Raw genomic sequence first — 13,407 nt, 5'->3', positions numbered from 1 at the left:
AGGAGGGCCTTTGATCTTGAACGTAGTGTACAGGTGGGTTCGTATCGGGAGAGGCGTTCCATCAGGTACTGTGGTCCCAAGCCGTGTAAGGCTTTATAGGTTAAAACCAGCACCTTGAATCGAGCTCGGAAACATACAGGCAGCCAATGCAAGTGGGCCAAAATTGGTTTTATATGTTCGGACCGTCTGGTCCCTGTTACCAATCTGGCCGCTGCATTTTGCACAAGCTGCAGTTTCCGAACCGTCTCCAAAGGCAGTCCCACGTAGAGTGCATTGCAGTAATCTAACTTGGAGATTACCAGAGCATGGACAACTGAAGCCAGGTTATCCCTGTCCAGATAGGGGTGCAGCTGGGCCACCAACCAAAGTTGGTAGAAGGCACTCCGTGCCACCAAGGCTACCTGAGCCTCAAGTGACAGAGATGGTTCTAGGAGAACCCCCAAGCTACGAACCTGCTCTTTCAAGGGGAGTGCAACCCCATCCGGGACAGGTTTGACATCCACCATCCGGTCAGAAGAACCACCCACTAGCAGCATCTCATTGTCTGGATTGAGCCTCAGTTTATTAGCCCTCATCCAGTCCATTGTCGCAGCCAGGCACTGGTTCAGCACATTGACAGCCTCACCTGAAGAAGATGAAAAGGAGAAATAGAGCTGTGTGTCATCAGCATACTGATGGCAACGCGCTCCAAAGCTCTGGATGACCGAACCCAACGATTTCATGTAGATGTTGAACAGCATGGCGGACAGAACTGATCCCTGTGGAACCCCATACTGGAAAATCCAGGGTGCCGAGCAATGTTCCCCAAGCACCACCTATTCTTGAGTTGTGGTAGTGATATTTTTCAAATAGGAAGGATTTGTAAACAATATAAAACTGCCTTTTACCAAATCCAACCATTAGCATACCTAACCCAGTGCTGTCCACTCCCCAGTCTTGCTTTTAAATTTGTTCACAAATGACCTGGAGTTAGAAGTAAACACTGAGAAGTGAAAACTAAAAAGGGTCACGAAGAACTCTAAAAGCATCTCTTGAAAGTGGGTGAGTGAGCATTAAAATAGCAAATCTGGTTCAATGTAAGCAAGTCCAAATTTCACCTATACACTAATGGTGCTTGTCACTCATCCCCTTTTAGAAAATAAATAAATTCAAACCCCACTGGATCTGCCTGCATGCAGCCAGTAGTGCGGCGGCTTTTACCCCAAGTCCTATTTCCACTACCCTTCCTGAAGAGAGAGAGCAAAGTCCAACTGGATCTTTTCTTCTTCCTTCCTCCTCCCTTACCACCCCCCTCAAAAAGCTGATCTAGAAACTTCATATTTTCCCTATTCTTGAATGTTGGTATTCCAAATGAGAAGGATTTGCAGAGACCCAGTTAGCTCACCATTTTCTAGGCTGACTGGCAGTGGCTTTCCAGCGTTTCAGGCAGGAAATATTATCAGCCTTACCAGGACTTGCCAGGGATTGAACAAGGGATTTTTTGCATGCCGATATGCATATTTCCTGTTTACATCTAAACAGCAGGGCTCAAATTCTATATTTGACAGTGCAATCCTATGTATGTGTCTACTCAGACAGAAGCTCCTATTAATCTGTTTATTTTATATCACACCCTTCCTCCCAAAGGAGCCCAGGATGGCAGGTAAGTGTGCACAGGATTGCAGATTAAGCTATACCTCTAAATTATACTGTTGAAAATGCAATTAAGAAGACATCTAATGGAATACTAAAGTTTGTGCTGTTTTTCTTTGACAATAAGTGGTTGTCACATTGGTCAAAAATTGTTTTAGTTTAAAGGGAAGGAGCCAAGATGGAGGGGTGTGGTTTAAGAAGGAAAGGATGGGGGCCAAGGTATCTGGTGCCCAAGGGCCCCAAGGAATCTGGAGCTGGCCCTGAGTTCACCCTCCCTTTCCCACACACAGTGGTCTCCATGAATATCACCCCAACCCCCCCCATCTCTAGCACAAAGCTCTAAGCCCTGTTACTGTGCAGCGGTGTGTGTGTCAATGAGAGAATGGATGTGCATGTGTAGATATGTAGGCATGAATGTGTATAACGTTTGTGTTTGGATGTGTATAAATGGGTGTGCAGATATGCACGTATGTGGGACAGGTAGGTGGCCCTGAACAGTTTTACATTGCCCCACTACTGTTGTCATGTGCACTCCAGAAGATTAGCCACAGGGGAATATGGCTTTTGAGCTGAAAAAAGGATCCCCACTCCCAATACAAAAGAAAGGAAGGAGGAGGCTAGTCGGCATTTCGGTCAGGATGCAACAGGAAAGAGTCATGCAGTGGGAAAGTTAGGACAAGGTAGTAGAAGCTGGTAACTTTCCAGTCATTTTGAAGCATTGCTCTGTGAGCAACAGACTTTCTTGTATTATTCTTTAAGCACGCCGTTGACTATCTTTTCTTTCTGTTCTTGCCTATACAAATACAGACGCTGCCACAATCAGAAACAAAAAGAAAGGTCAAACACTGGAATTCCAGTAAAAGTATGAGGATGGGCCAGTAGGGTTAGTTGTAGTTTATTTAAGATGAAGATGAAATGATACTCAGAAATAGCAGCAGCAGAAAAATAGAGCAGCAAGTTGTTGGCACAAAAGTGAGAATGCATATTAAAAGAATAAATAATAGGGCCAAGACGAAGGAGACAGAGACGAGGGCCCAAGACAAAGCATTGAGAAACACTGATTCAAATAGGAAAGAATAATTGTTACTAATAGATATGGATAAAAATGTTCAGAAAGATAACCTAGAAAGCAGGTGTCCACCAAATCTCAGAGAGCATAGCAAAGTAAGAGCAGATTCAGTAGAGTGAATATAAAAAAAATATACTGAAAGTATATTCTAACAGAATTCTCAGAAAGAAGACTTAAGAACAAAATATTTAAGAACATTTGAAGTAGAAGGTAAAAAAGAAATGCGACAATAATAAGAGTGGGGCAAAAGAAGGGTCAAGAGAAGGTTTATTCATGATGGGAAATACAATAGCAAATTCATAGAGAAATACCAGTAGAGAGTGAGAGGAAAAACTATGCAAGAGTAAAAGATTAAAAAAAAGTAGGAGAAAGATATGTTAATGAAAATAATACAAAAGGATTAAGTTAACAAGCAGTTGGTTTGGAAGAAGAGAAAAATTATGAAAAGATAGCAACAGATGAAAAAATGTGAAGTATAGGGAAATTGTCATTTTAATTATTAATGTCATAAAATAAATAACGAGAACTTTATCTTGTCCTTACTGTGTTAATTCAAGCACACTGAGCAGCTGCTGCCAATGAGATGGGGATGAAAGCAGTAGGTGGTTTCTGCCACAGCATGGTGGCTACAGGGGAGCAGGCCCAACATCCTCATTGGAAACCAACAATGTGAGTCAGTGGAGGCAGCAACCAGTTTAGGTAGCACTACACAGGCATACTGCTGGTGAATGGGCAGCAGTACCCAGCACTGACACAATCTGTTACACTATCACCCATGCTGGGCATTGTCGTCCATTCTCCAACAGTATCCCTGTAGCATGTTGCCTGTTCTTCCCCATCCTTCTCTGCATTGGCTATGCCCAACCCTGCTGCCCATTCACCAGCTAAATGCCTGCACAGTGCTGTCCACACTGCTGTCCTCTTCAAGCTGAGCAAGTAGCAAGGAACTGGGGCTATCAGGTTGAAGAGTTACCTCACCACCCTGTTGCACTCAACAACCAGGGACTGATGAATCCTGTAGAGGGCTGGGTGGCCCTGCCTCTTCTGGAGCTGCTCAGAGCCAGTATCTGGGCTGTGCATGGGGCTCGCCTCTTCCTCCCAACTAAACCTGATGGATAGGAAGCCTCAGGTGGCTAGCTGAACAGTGCACTGTCAGAACTAAGCAATGGCCCAGACCAGCAATTGCCACCTTACCTCAAGTCCCAGAAGTGTTGAGGCTGGTGCAGAGCTGAGATGGGGGACTGGCAGTGGGCAGCAAGGTCCCCCAGTACTGGAGCCCCTTTAGGCAGGGTGCCTTCTGGGGAAGCAGCCTCTAATTTTGCCCCAAGGGTATCTAGCCCCACAGTAATGCACACCACAGGATCCTTGTGCTCCTCCTCTTCAGAAGGGGTTCTCATCAGGAGTGAGGGCAGAGTCTCGGTGGGTCAAAACTTAGTCACAACTCAGCCACTGTTGACACTGAATTGACTTAGGTCAAGGTGTTAAAGTGACAGAGCATAAAGAGGTCTGTAGACTGGAACTGCAATTGAAGTAATAGCTTTTTAGTAATAAGACTCCCAAATTCATCAGTTTTGAAATTCACAGGGTCTCTGCTGCATCAATATGTCTCTTTTCCCACCAGCAATGCAAAGGGTTTCTTAGTATCAAGGGAATTGTGTGGTCCACGCTGATGCTTCCTGAAAATGTGCTAGTTGTAAATATTAAAATATGATCTTGCAAGACATTTTGGTGTAAAGTTTGATCAAAATATTTTAATGTTCTACATAAGATAGGTCAATAGCTGTAAGAAAAGTGGTTTGATATGGTTGAACTTCACTCAGTTTCATGCATTTGAACTCTCAAATCTTTCTGCTTCACAGTGGTCCTTTAAAAAGAACAAATTTGCATTCAAAAATTGACTTTGGGGGATCCCAATGATAAAATTAAAAGAACAGTGTGGGAGCTGGTACAGCTCCAGTTTCCACAGTCAAGTAAGTACTGTGCGAGTTAAAAGGATATGAAATGCATCCACAACACTTTGAGACATGTCCTTTTCAGTTTTTCTTCTTTTAATCTTCTTTGCATTCTCCCATTCCCAGCAGGAGTTTTTTTCCTATGGCACTGCCTACAAGGATTCCAGCAGTGAGCTCTTTTACTTCATAGGATTTTAACACTTTCTATCAATTGCTAATGTGTAATGAGGTATATTGATGTAGCTTTGGGTTCCCAAGAAACTAAGCAGTTGGTCTGAAACCCTCTTGCTTTGGTTTCAAATCCCAGTTCAAAAGTAAACTAGAGCAAAGATATTTACATTCAGGTTGGAAAGGTCTGTTTAACGTTTTGTTAACAATAGTTTCATTCCAGTGTTTCTCAAATTGTACTATGTTTCTTCAGACCAATTTGTGGTGGGCTTTTTTTCTTGTAATAAAACTAGTGTGAACTGGCAAAGCACAGGCTACTGCGCCCTTAATTAAAAACTTCCTCCTTGAAACTTTCCTTCATTGCTTTCCGTTCAGCATGACTGGGGGATGCATGATAAATTCCACTTTAATTGTTTAATTCCTTTGAGCAATTAAATGAGAATTAAACATTCATCTCCCCAACTATGCTGGTTTTAGTTACTAGTTTCTTTTAATTATTTTTAAAATAGTTTTCTTCAGTAGAACCAGTTATTAAAGTCTCCCACCCTGGAGAAAACTGAAGATGAGTTAAAGGGTAATTCATCATTACCCTACCACTGACCTACAGAGCCTATTGATGTAAACTTAAACATTCAGATCCTCCTGTATGTACAAATCCCACACTGTAAAAATGGAAGATATGGATCACACATTCGAGAGCCTATACATATTTGGCTATGTGCAAACAGGACACTTGGACATAGGGAGGTCGATGGGGACAGTGGGTGTGACCCTGATTTTCCATCTGGTCATTTCTACCTAAAATAATGCCTCAGCAGGACTATAGAAATGTACCTTCAGTCCCTTTTGACAATATTAAACCTTTTCAGATTACCTGAGTTACAATAAATGATGTCTACTCTTTGCAAATTAAAGCTGCAAAGCAACTGATAGAGTTAAACTCAAACTGTAACCAACATTTCCAAATCAGGGCAGATTTTAATTTGCATTGTTACTATTTTTTATTTTTCTTTGTGTACAGCCATGTGTGGCTCAACTACATTAGCTGGGAAAGAAATCCTGCTAAAGGGTCTTTCATCTTTCAAACACACAAAAAGGTTTTGCCAACACTTCTCTTGTTATTTCTGAATCGACTACTAGGTGACAATTCCAACTTCAGTGAAGGCAGAACTCTACAGGATTTAGAAATTACAATGACAGAAGACAGAGATATGTTGGAACAGTGACATATTCTATTCCACTACCTAAGCTAAGGAATGAGTTGCATTTTGTTATTTGAGACGATTTGTTGACAGCATCCTGAGAGAGCACAAAATGGATTTAAAAGGTGCTGGTTGCTACTCTAAAATGGCATGACTATATCCAGTAGAATGTCAGAAGACCATCAGTGATCATTTTATTCTAGTCTCAGACAATGTATGCTCACTTACATTTACATTCTTATTATTTTTATTTTGGAGTGTTTTATGAACCCTGTTTTCACACTTATTAGTTAATATTCCAAAACAGAATTTGCACATCTGTGGAAGGCATTTTTCCACAGATGAGATTCAAAGTTTCAATTTCAATTGTTATTAAAACAGTGCATTCCTGTTTTCCACAAAAGGTTTGAACAACACATCCCTATGAATGTTTATTTCCCCCCCAAAAAATAACCAACCCCATTGTATTCAGTGGGACTTTCATTTTAGTGTGTTTAGGGCTGCAGTATTAATCGCTATGAGATCAATAAAAGAATATTAATACAAACCCAGCTCACCTGAATAAAACATTGATAGTTATTCACTGGCCTGGTTTGGATATAACACATCTTGGCTTCCTAGGTTAATTAACTGGAGTTTGCAATTATGTCCAAACCAGGAAATTATTGTTACTAGGTTTGCATCTAACCAGGATCTGACACCAACTTCAAACTACTTCTATATTCCCCACAAAATATCTGAATGGGACTTAAGCATGTTACTCTAACATGAGCATCTGCAGGCTGGGGGCAGGGCAAGAAGGACAGTTGCCCATAATCCCTGCTTTCATTTAATTATTTATTATTATTATTTATTTATTACATTTATACCCTGACAGAAACCCAAGGTGGCTTACATATGGTTCCCAGGTGGTCTCCCATCCAGGCACTGACCAGACCTGACTCTGCTTAGTTTCAGCAGGGTAAAGGCCTCATGTACCTTCAGACCATAGCCTGGGACTATTTAAAAGAAAAGTCTTAAGCCTTTGTGGACTCCAAGACAGGAGGCAAATTGTGCAGGCATTCTGCTCATTCATTTTGTGAGAAACTAAACTGCCTTCAACAGTTTTAACTAATGAACAAAGAAACAACGATTGGCATTTAGGAAAGCAAATCTAACCAATTAGACAAAGAGAAGGCTAGATCCAGGCTGCATTCAGATATGGGGTTTATTGCATTAATTGTAGCGATGATAATGGTAGTGCTTCTGTCCTGATTTCTAACATTCCTTTCACGCTGCATTACTTGTTGCCTTATGGACCTGTGACTTTCTGATTGATACATCTGCATCTCGCGCTAAATTTTATTCACACCAGTGGGTGTGGGGTGATACAACAATGAACATTATTGGACATAGTGCTACTCCCTCACCCTTTCCCCACATGCACACTTCTTTTTCCCCATGATTCCCCCATGAAAATGGTGGAAAATAACTGTATGCCAGTATGCCAGAAGTTTCATCACTTCATTCCCATGATTTTCTGGGTCAATGTGGTTGCAAACTGTTTTTTTCTGGAAGCAATTAACACGGATATGAGTGTTACACTTCCACTATATTCTGCTAGATTTCCAGAAGTGGCTTTTACGTGATGTGAAGGATCAAATAAAATGCAGACGGGTAGAACTAGAATACAAGTTTCTCAAAGGCCAGGTCAATCCAGGCTGCTGCCAAAAATGAAGATGATGCCAGTTATGTATGTAAACTGACTGATTCAAAGTCTTTGCTTTGCTTCCCCACCCCTAAAAAAATCTGTAGACACCCATGTACGATACACTTCATTTTTATTCATTTCAGACACAGGATGATGGCACCTTATTTAAACCTGAGTCAAGTATGGTGGGGGGTCTTGTTTTTGGAGCCAAAGGGTCTCCTCCTCACTAGACAAATAGAGGATCCTGCTCCTTCTCTTTGCTCCTATCACTACTCACTGCCTGGTGATGCTGCCTTCTGACAGTGGCCATGCAAAGGGGCATGACCAAGGAGAGGTGAACCCTACCCCATGTATTCTGCTTGCTTCCCAATAGCCCTGGCACTTCTCTTCTGACCTAGCTTACTTCCTGTGTCAGAGCTCAGGTGGGATATTGAGAGAGTCTGTGCAGAGGAAAGCTGTAGGCAGGGAGCTTTAGTATTTAGCATTTACCAAGCATGTGTCCCTTTTGCTCTAAAGAAATATTCTCTGCAAAACCGCATTTTATACTCCCAACAGTTTATACTCCATGGTGGGTTGGGAGGGAGTGGTGGTTTGAAAAGGATGTCTATTGAGATAAGTTTAATTTCCGTTTCTAAGGAAATGTAGCAATGGTTTGAAATATTATCTAAATGGATAAAAGTTGCCCAGTAGATGATGTCAACATACAATCGACTTTATCAGCTATGTTCATCTTCACCAACAACAGACTCACCCTCACTTGACCAACAAACGCATTGGCTTCCTCTTCTTGTACTGTAAGGTTTTTCAGAAGAAAAGGATCAAAGACTGGTCCATTGTCATTTACATCTGTTACAACCACATTCACTGTAGCAGTTGATGTCTGCAAGAAAAAGGAAAATAAAAATATGATGCAGACATTTCAGCCTTACAGGATGACATTTTTCCAGTGTTTATTCTAAACGGTTAATACTATTTATTTATTATTAAGATTTATATCCTGCCCTTCACTGTAAGGTTACATCAATGAGAAAACAAGTGAGTTAGAAAACAGACACACAACACCTAAAACCAGTATTCAAATTTATGTTACAGAGTTGGATTATCACTCTTACTTTATACCTGGTTACACAAACCTCCGTTTCTATACATTTTATTTTTTTATTTCTTATTTGTTAAATCTGTATCCTGCCTTTACACTAAATGTTCCTCATGGCACCTAACAGCAATGATAAAAATGCAAGAAAACATGATAAAATATAATAAAACACAAAGTAAAAAATAAATAAAAAGACGGGTAAAACATAAATAAGATCAATAAAACACCCAGTCAAAACAAATTAAAATCACAACATATTTTCAAGTCTGTGTATATGCATATCTAAAGTATTTGCCTGCTGGCAGAAGATAATCAGGGATGGGGCTAGCCAAGCCTCTTTGGCAAGGGGTTCTAAAACCTAGGAGAAGCCACCAAGAAGGCCCTCTCAAGTTCCCACAAATGTGTTTCAGTTGTTGGGAAAGGCCCCCCCCGTGTCCCACCAAGGAATTTTAAACCCTGGCAAGCTTGTATGGGAGAATGCAGTCTAACCTGGTCACAAATCTTGCAGGACTTTGCAGGCCTTATCCAGCATTTTGAATTGTGCCTGGAAATGGACTGGGCACCAGTGAAGCTGTTGTAACACAGGGGTCACACTCTCCCTAATGTTCATGTCATGTCTTTGTAAAAAATGACAGAAATATTTTGCAGAAATTCTTACAAAATCATGGCATACTGGCTAGCCGTTTTGAACAGGTGGATGTTTTTCCTATCACTAATTGCAGCATGGGAGATGATTTCCATCGGGATCGTGTCTGTGTTGGGAAGGGGTAGCCTACGTGATTCTGAAGGAAATCACCTCCCCTTTCACCTAGGATTATTATTTTAAAAAACTCCCCTTGCATGGCTGCCATCCATACAACCAAGATTCCAATACTGGAAATCAGCCTGGTGGAAAGAACAATGTGCAAGTGAACGATGGAAGGTTCAGCCCTCATCACCCACATGTTCCCGCTGCTGCTTAAAAACCAGGCTGCCATACCCCTTCTTCATATGTAACTTGGACAGGCTCACATTGAAATAGATAGCTCTACTACAGATGGTGAACTCTGCCACACTGAACCACCAGCCCCAGCATAGCAGATCAGGGCTTGGGCTTGGACCCTGAGACGTCTTTTTTAAAGGCAGACAGAAATCCTTGGAACTAAATCTGAAGTCTTCCACATGCAAAGAATCCACTCTGCCTCTCACCTATGGCCTCTTCCCTTCAATGGGATATTGTTAATATCAATTCTATTTGTTGTTTTCGTGATCTTGACAGCGATGACTCAGTGATTAGATTACTTCAAACATTTAAGTTAGGGTTTTTTGCTTGGCAGTAAAAGCACATTTTTTGACTTTTGAATGAAATTTCAATATCTCACTTTATAGGGTTGTTGTTAGGTGAGTTTTGCTGGCGGGACGTGGAGGGATGGCATCCCATTACCTCTTCTGCAGGAGGCCCTCTGCTGGACCCCTCCAATCTGCCATCCCCACACCTCTCTCTCAGAGGCTGGGGGGGGGAGTCTGCTTGGGAGGGAGCCGAACTCCTCCACTTCTTCCTGAAACTAGGAGAGAAAGCAGTGCACTCAAGGAAGGAGTCGGCAGGGCCTCCTCCGTCGGCGCCCTGCAGTCTGCTGATTCCCACAGCCACTGTTAGCTGGGGCAAGATGGGAGTGGCTATGCAGCAGCAGGAGGAGGAGGAGGAGGATTCGTCAGAGACAACTGCGATAGCAGCAGCAGCAGCAACCTGCCTTTAGCACCTCCATTGTCGCATCCAGCTCATGGAGCAGGCAGGCATTGTTGCAAACCACAAAAAAACCCTCTGATTTTCTCTCACAGGCTCTGCCTTGCAAAGGAGGAGAAGAAAAAGCTCTTTTCCTGCCCTACCCTCGTGGTCACGCGTGTGTGGACCTTCTCTTTGCCTACCTGGAGAGAGACAGATCTCCCAGGTGCTTTGGTCTCTGTGTGTGCAGCCTGCCTGCCTGCTTCGGCAAAGCCGCCTGACCTTGCCAGGTCCTATAGCCCCTTGGGTTCTGCCGCTGCTCTCCCTTTCACCTATTTCTCTCTGGTTTTTTAGGTCAAGCCTGAGTGGTGGCTGCTTTCAGCAGCTGCCAGAAGATTCAAAGAAAGAATCCTTGGGGGTTTAAGGATCAGGGTTAATCTGGAAGGTTTTTCTTCTTTTTCTATTTTGAGGCTGGATGCATTTGTTGGTATGTTGTGTTCCCTGCTTCTAGGGGGTGGGGTGACCAATTATGGAAGGGGTCTGGCAAGTGATTTTCTTCCAAAGTCTGCCTTTTCTTTTTCAAGCCTGGTGTATGAGTGTCATTGTGAATGTGGTGAACAAGACAGAATGTGGCAAAGAGCCATTTAAAAACAACAGCAACAAAACATTGAATGTGCTGTCTTGACAGTCCGGGGTTTGTTATGGATGCAGGAAATTTGGGGGGTACTTGGGGTAACAATGTAAAGCACGCTAGTGAAATGGGTGGTGGTACTTTTCAGGGAGGATCTTTTGAAATGTGTTTATTTGGGGAGTTTCCAAACATACTCGCACAGATGAGAATTGCCCTTGCTGCTAAGTCACTAGTCCTCATGGCTGAAGATAAAGCCTTGGAAACAAAGGATAGAATCATAGAATAGTATAGAGTTGGAAGGGTCCTAAAAGGCCATCTAGTCCAACCCCCTGCTCAATGTAGGAATCCAAGTTAAGGAATCCAAGTTAACATCATCATTCCGGCACAGCAATCAGCCCAGACCACCACCACCAACCCACTTGGTCTCACAGTCCTACTTCACTGTTGGCAATTGTGTGTGCTGTTTGCATGTGTGTTGAATCAATATTTATGTTTTGTAGCTTTAGTGGAAAGTGGTGATGGTCTGGGTTTGGGTGATGTGGAAAACACTCTCCTTAAGTGTTGTTACATCTATTCTCCTGCCTGCTCGATATCCTCCCTTGTTTCCCCAATCCCTTGGGCTTGCACACTAGGCACTAAATGTGAAATTTCCACGCTTCATTCACATACCTTTTAAAGCATATCCACATGCCATGCTCATCCAGTCATTGTTCCCCAATGTTTTCCCCATGATTTTACATCTCTTTTCAGACCAAGAGAATCTGAGTTTTTCTTTTTGAAAGGTCAAAACATAAGAATGTAAGAAGAACCTGCTGAATCAGGCCAGTGGCCCATCTAGTCCAGCATCCTGTTTTCACAGTGGCCAACCAGATGCCCCAATGGGAAGCCCAAAAGCAGGACCTGAGCATGACAGCACTCCCCCCTCTTGTGATTCCTCGCAACTGGTATTCAGAGGCATACTGCCTTTGATAGTGGAGGTAAAATATAACCATCATGGCTAGTAGCCATTGATAGCCTTATTCTCTGTTAATTTGTCTAATCCAGGGGCATAGTCATCCTTTTTTTAGGTGCAGGGTCCCTATAACTCCAGCATCCTACAAACCAATCAGCATGAAAGGGGAATGTGTTTCCTTGTCCTTTCCTGCTGATTAGAGCCAATCAGAGTGAAAGGAGGTGAGTCAGCCACTGAGAAGACTCTCCTCTTTCGTGCTTATTGGCTCCTAGGGATGTCTGTTGCTGTGGGAGTAGGCATTCACAAGGACCTCATTCTCAACCCAGCAGCAAAAAATCAAGAAACAAGAAACAAAAAGGATGGGAGGGGGTGTGGCTGTGACTCTCATGTGTTATGGAAGTATGTATGCAGAGTGATTCAGCGGTCTGAGCTGCGTGCGTGCCAGTGTGTGTATTTACCTAAGTAGCAGGCTTTTACCCTGCATTGAGATCACCGAGACTTAAGACTTAGTAAACTAAGAAAAGCTACTTTATTTATAGAAATACATAGTAGATAGGAAAGGCATACCTAGTTCTAACTAAGTTGGAGGAGCAATGCCCAGACTTGGGTATTGCCCTCATGGCTCAGGAGAGAGAACAAAGACAAAGATGTCTCCTCTTCCATCAGACAATCCAAGAAGAAGACAAAGGAAGGAGGGGCAGGTAAGCACAAGGATTCCAGGTGCGGAGATTGTAGCTGTTTTGCTCCTCCCTGGTCGTTCTGAGTTAAGCCATGTCATTCGAACTTGGGCTCATGGTTTAGCTTTCCCAGAGAAACCATGAACTATAAGCCATGTGACAAACCTTGGTTACAGCTTGTGATTAGTCTAGAGCAGGCTTTCCCAACCAGTTTGCCTCCAGATGCTGTTGGACCACAACTCCCATCAGCCTCAGCCAGCATTGCCAATGGTCAGGAAAGAAGGGAATTGTGGTCCAACAACACCTGGAGGCACACTGGTTGGAAAAGGCTGGTCTAGAGAGAATTAAACCATGAGCCCAGAGTCAGACAACATGCTAAGCTAAGCCATAGCTGAGCTCAGCACAGTGCATCAGTAGAATGAGTGGGGAGGAGCAAAGTGGCCATGATCTGCTCTCCAAGAGCTCACACACTTGCGCATTTGTGCTAAGCCATGGTTTGGCTTAAAACAATGTGCAAACCAGGCTTTGAAACTGATGTTGAAACATAAGCAAAGATAAGGGGTTATAAAATCTTTAGGTACCTTACCATGGCCACTCCTACACTCTTGTTTGGCACTAAGCCAGAATTAGAAAAGG

The 13,407-nt window shown here is 42.8% G+C and overlaps 1 protein-coding gene across 7 annotated transcripts in view; it reads right to left on the bottom strand.

Annotated features, from left to right (window-relative positions):
* PCDH15 (protocadherin related 15) overlaps positions 1–13,407 on the bottom strand; it is a 605,264-nt gene that overhangs the window by 242,117 nt on the left and 349,740 nt on the right. For all 7 annotated transcript variants that reach the window (XM_061635350.1, XM_061635351.1, XM_061635352.1 and 4 more), the window contains one exon: positions 8,465–8,593. In XM_061635350.1, coding sequence (XP_061491334.1) covers positions 8,465–8,593 — 129 coding nt within the window. The remainder of the gene's footprint in view (positions 1–8,464; positions 8,594–13,407) is intronic.

Source organism: Rhineura floridana, chromosome 7, assembly GCF_030035675.1.
Source record: "Rhineura floridana isolate rRhiFlo1 chromosome 7, rRhiFlo1.hap2, whole genome shotgun sequence".
Lineage (NCBI taxonomy): Eukaryota > Metazoa > Chordata > Lepidosauria > Squamata > Rhineuridae > Rhineura > Rhineura floridana.
This window is presented reverse-complemented; position numbering and strand designations above follow the sequence as displayed.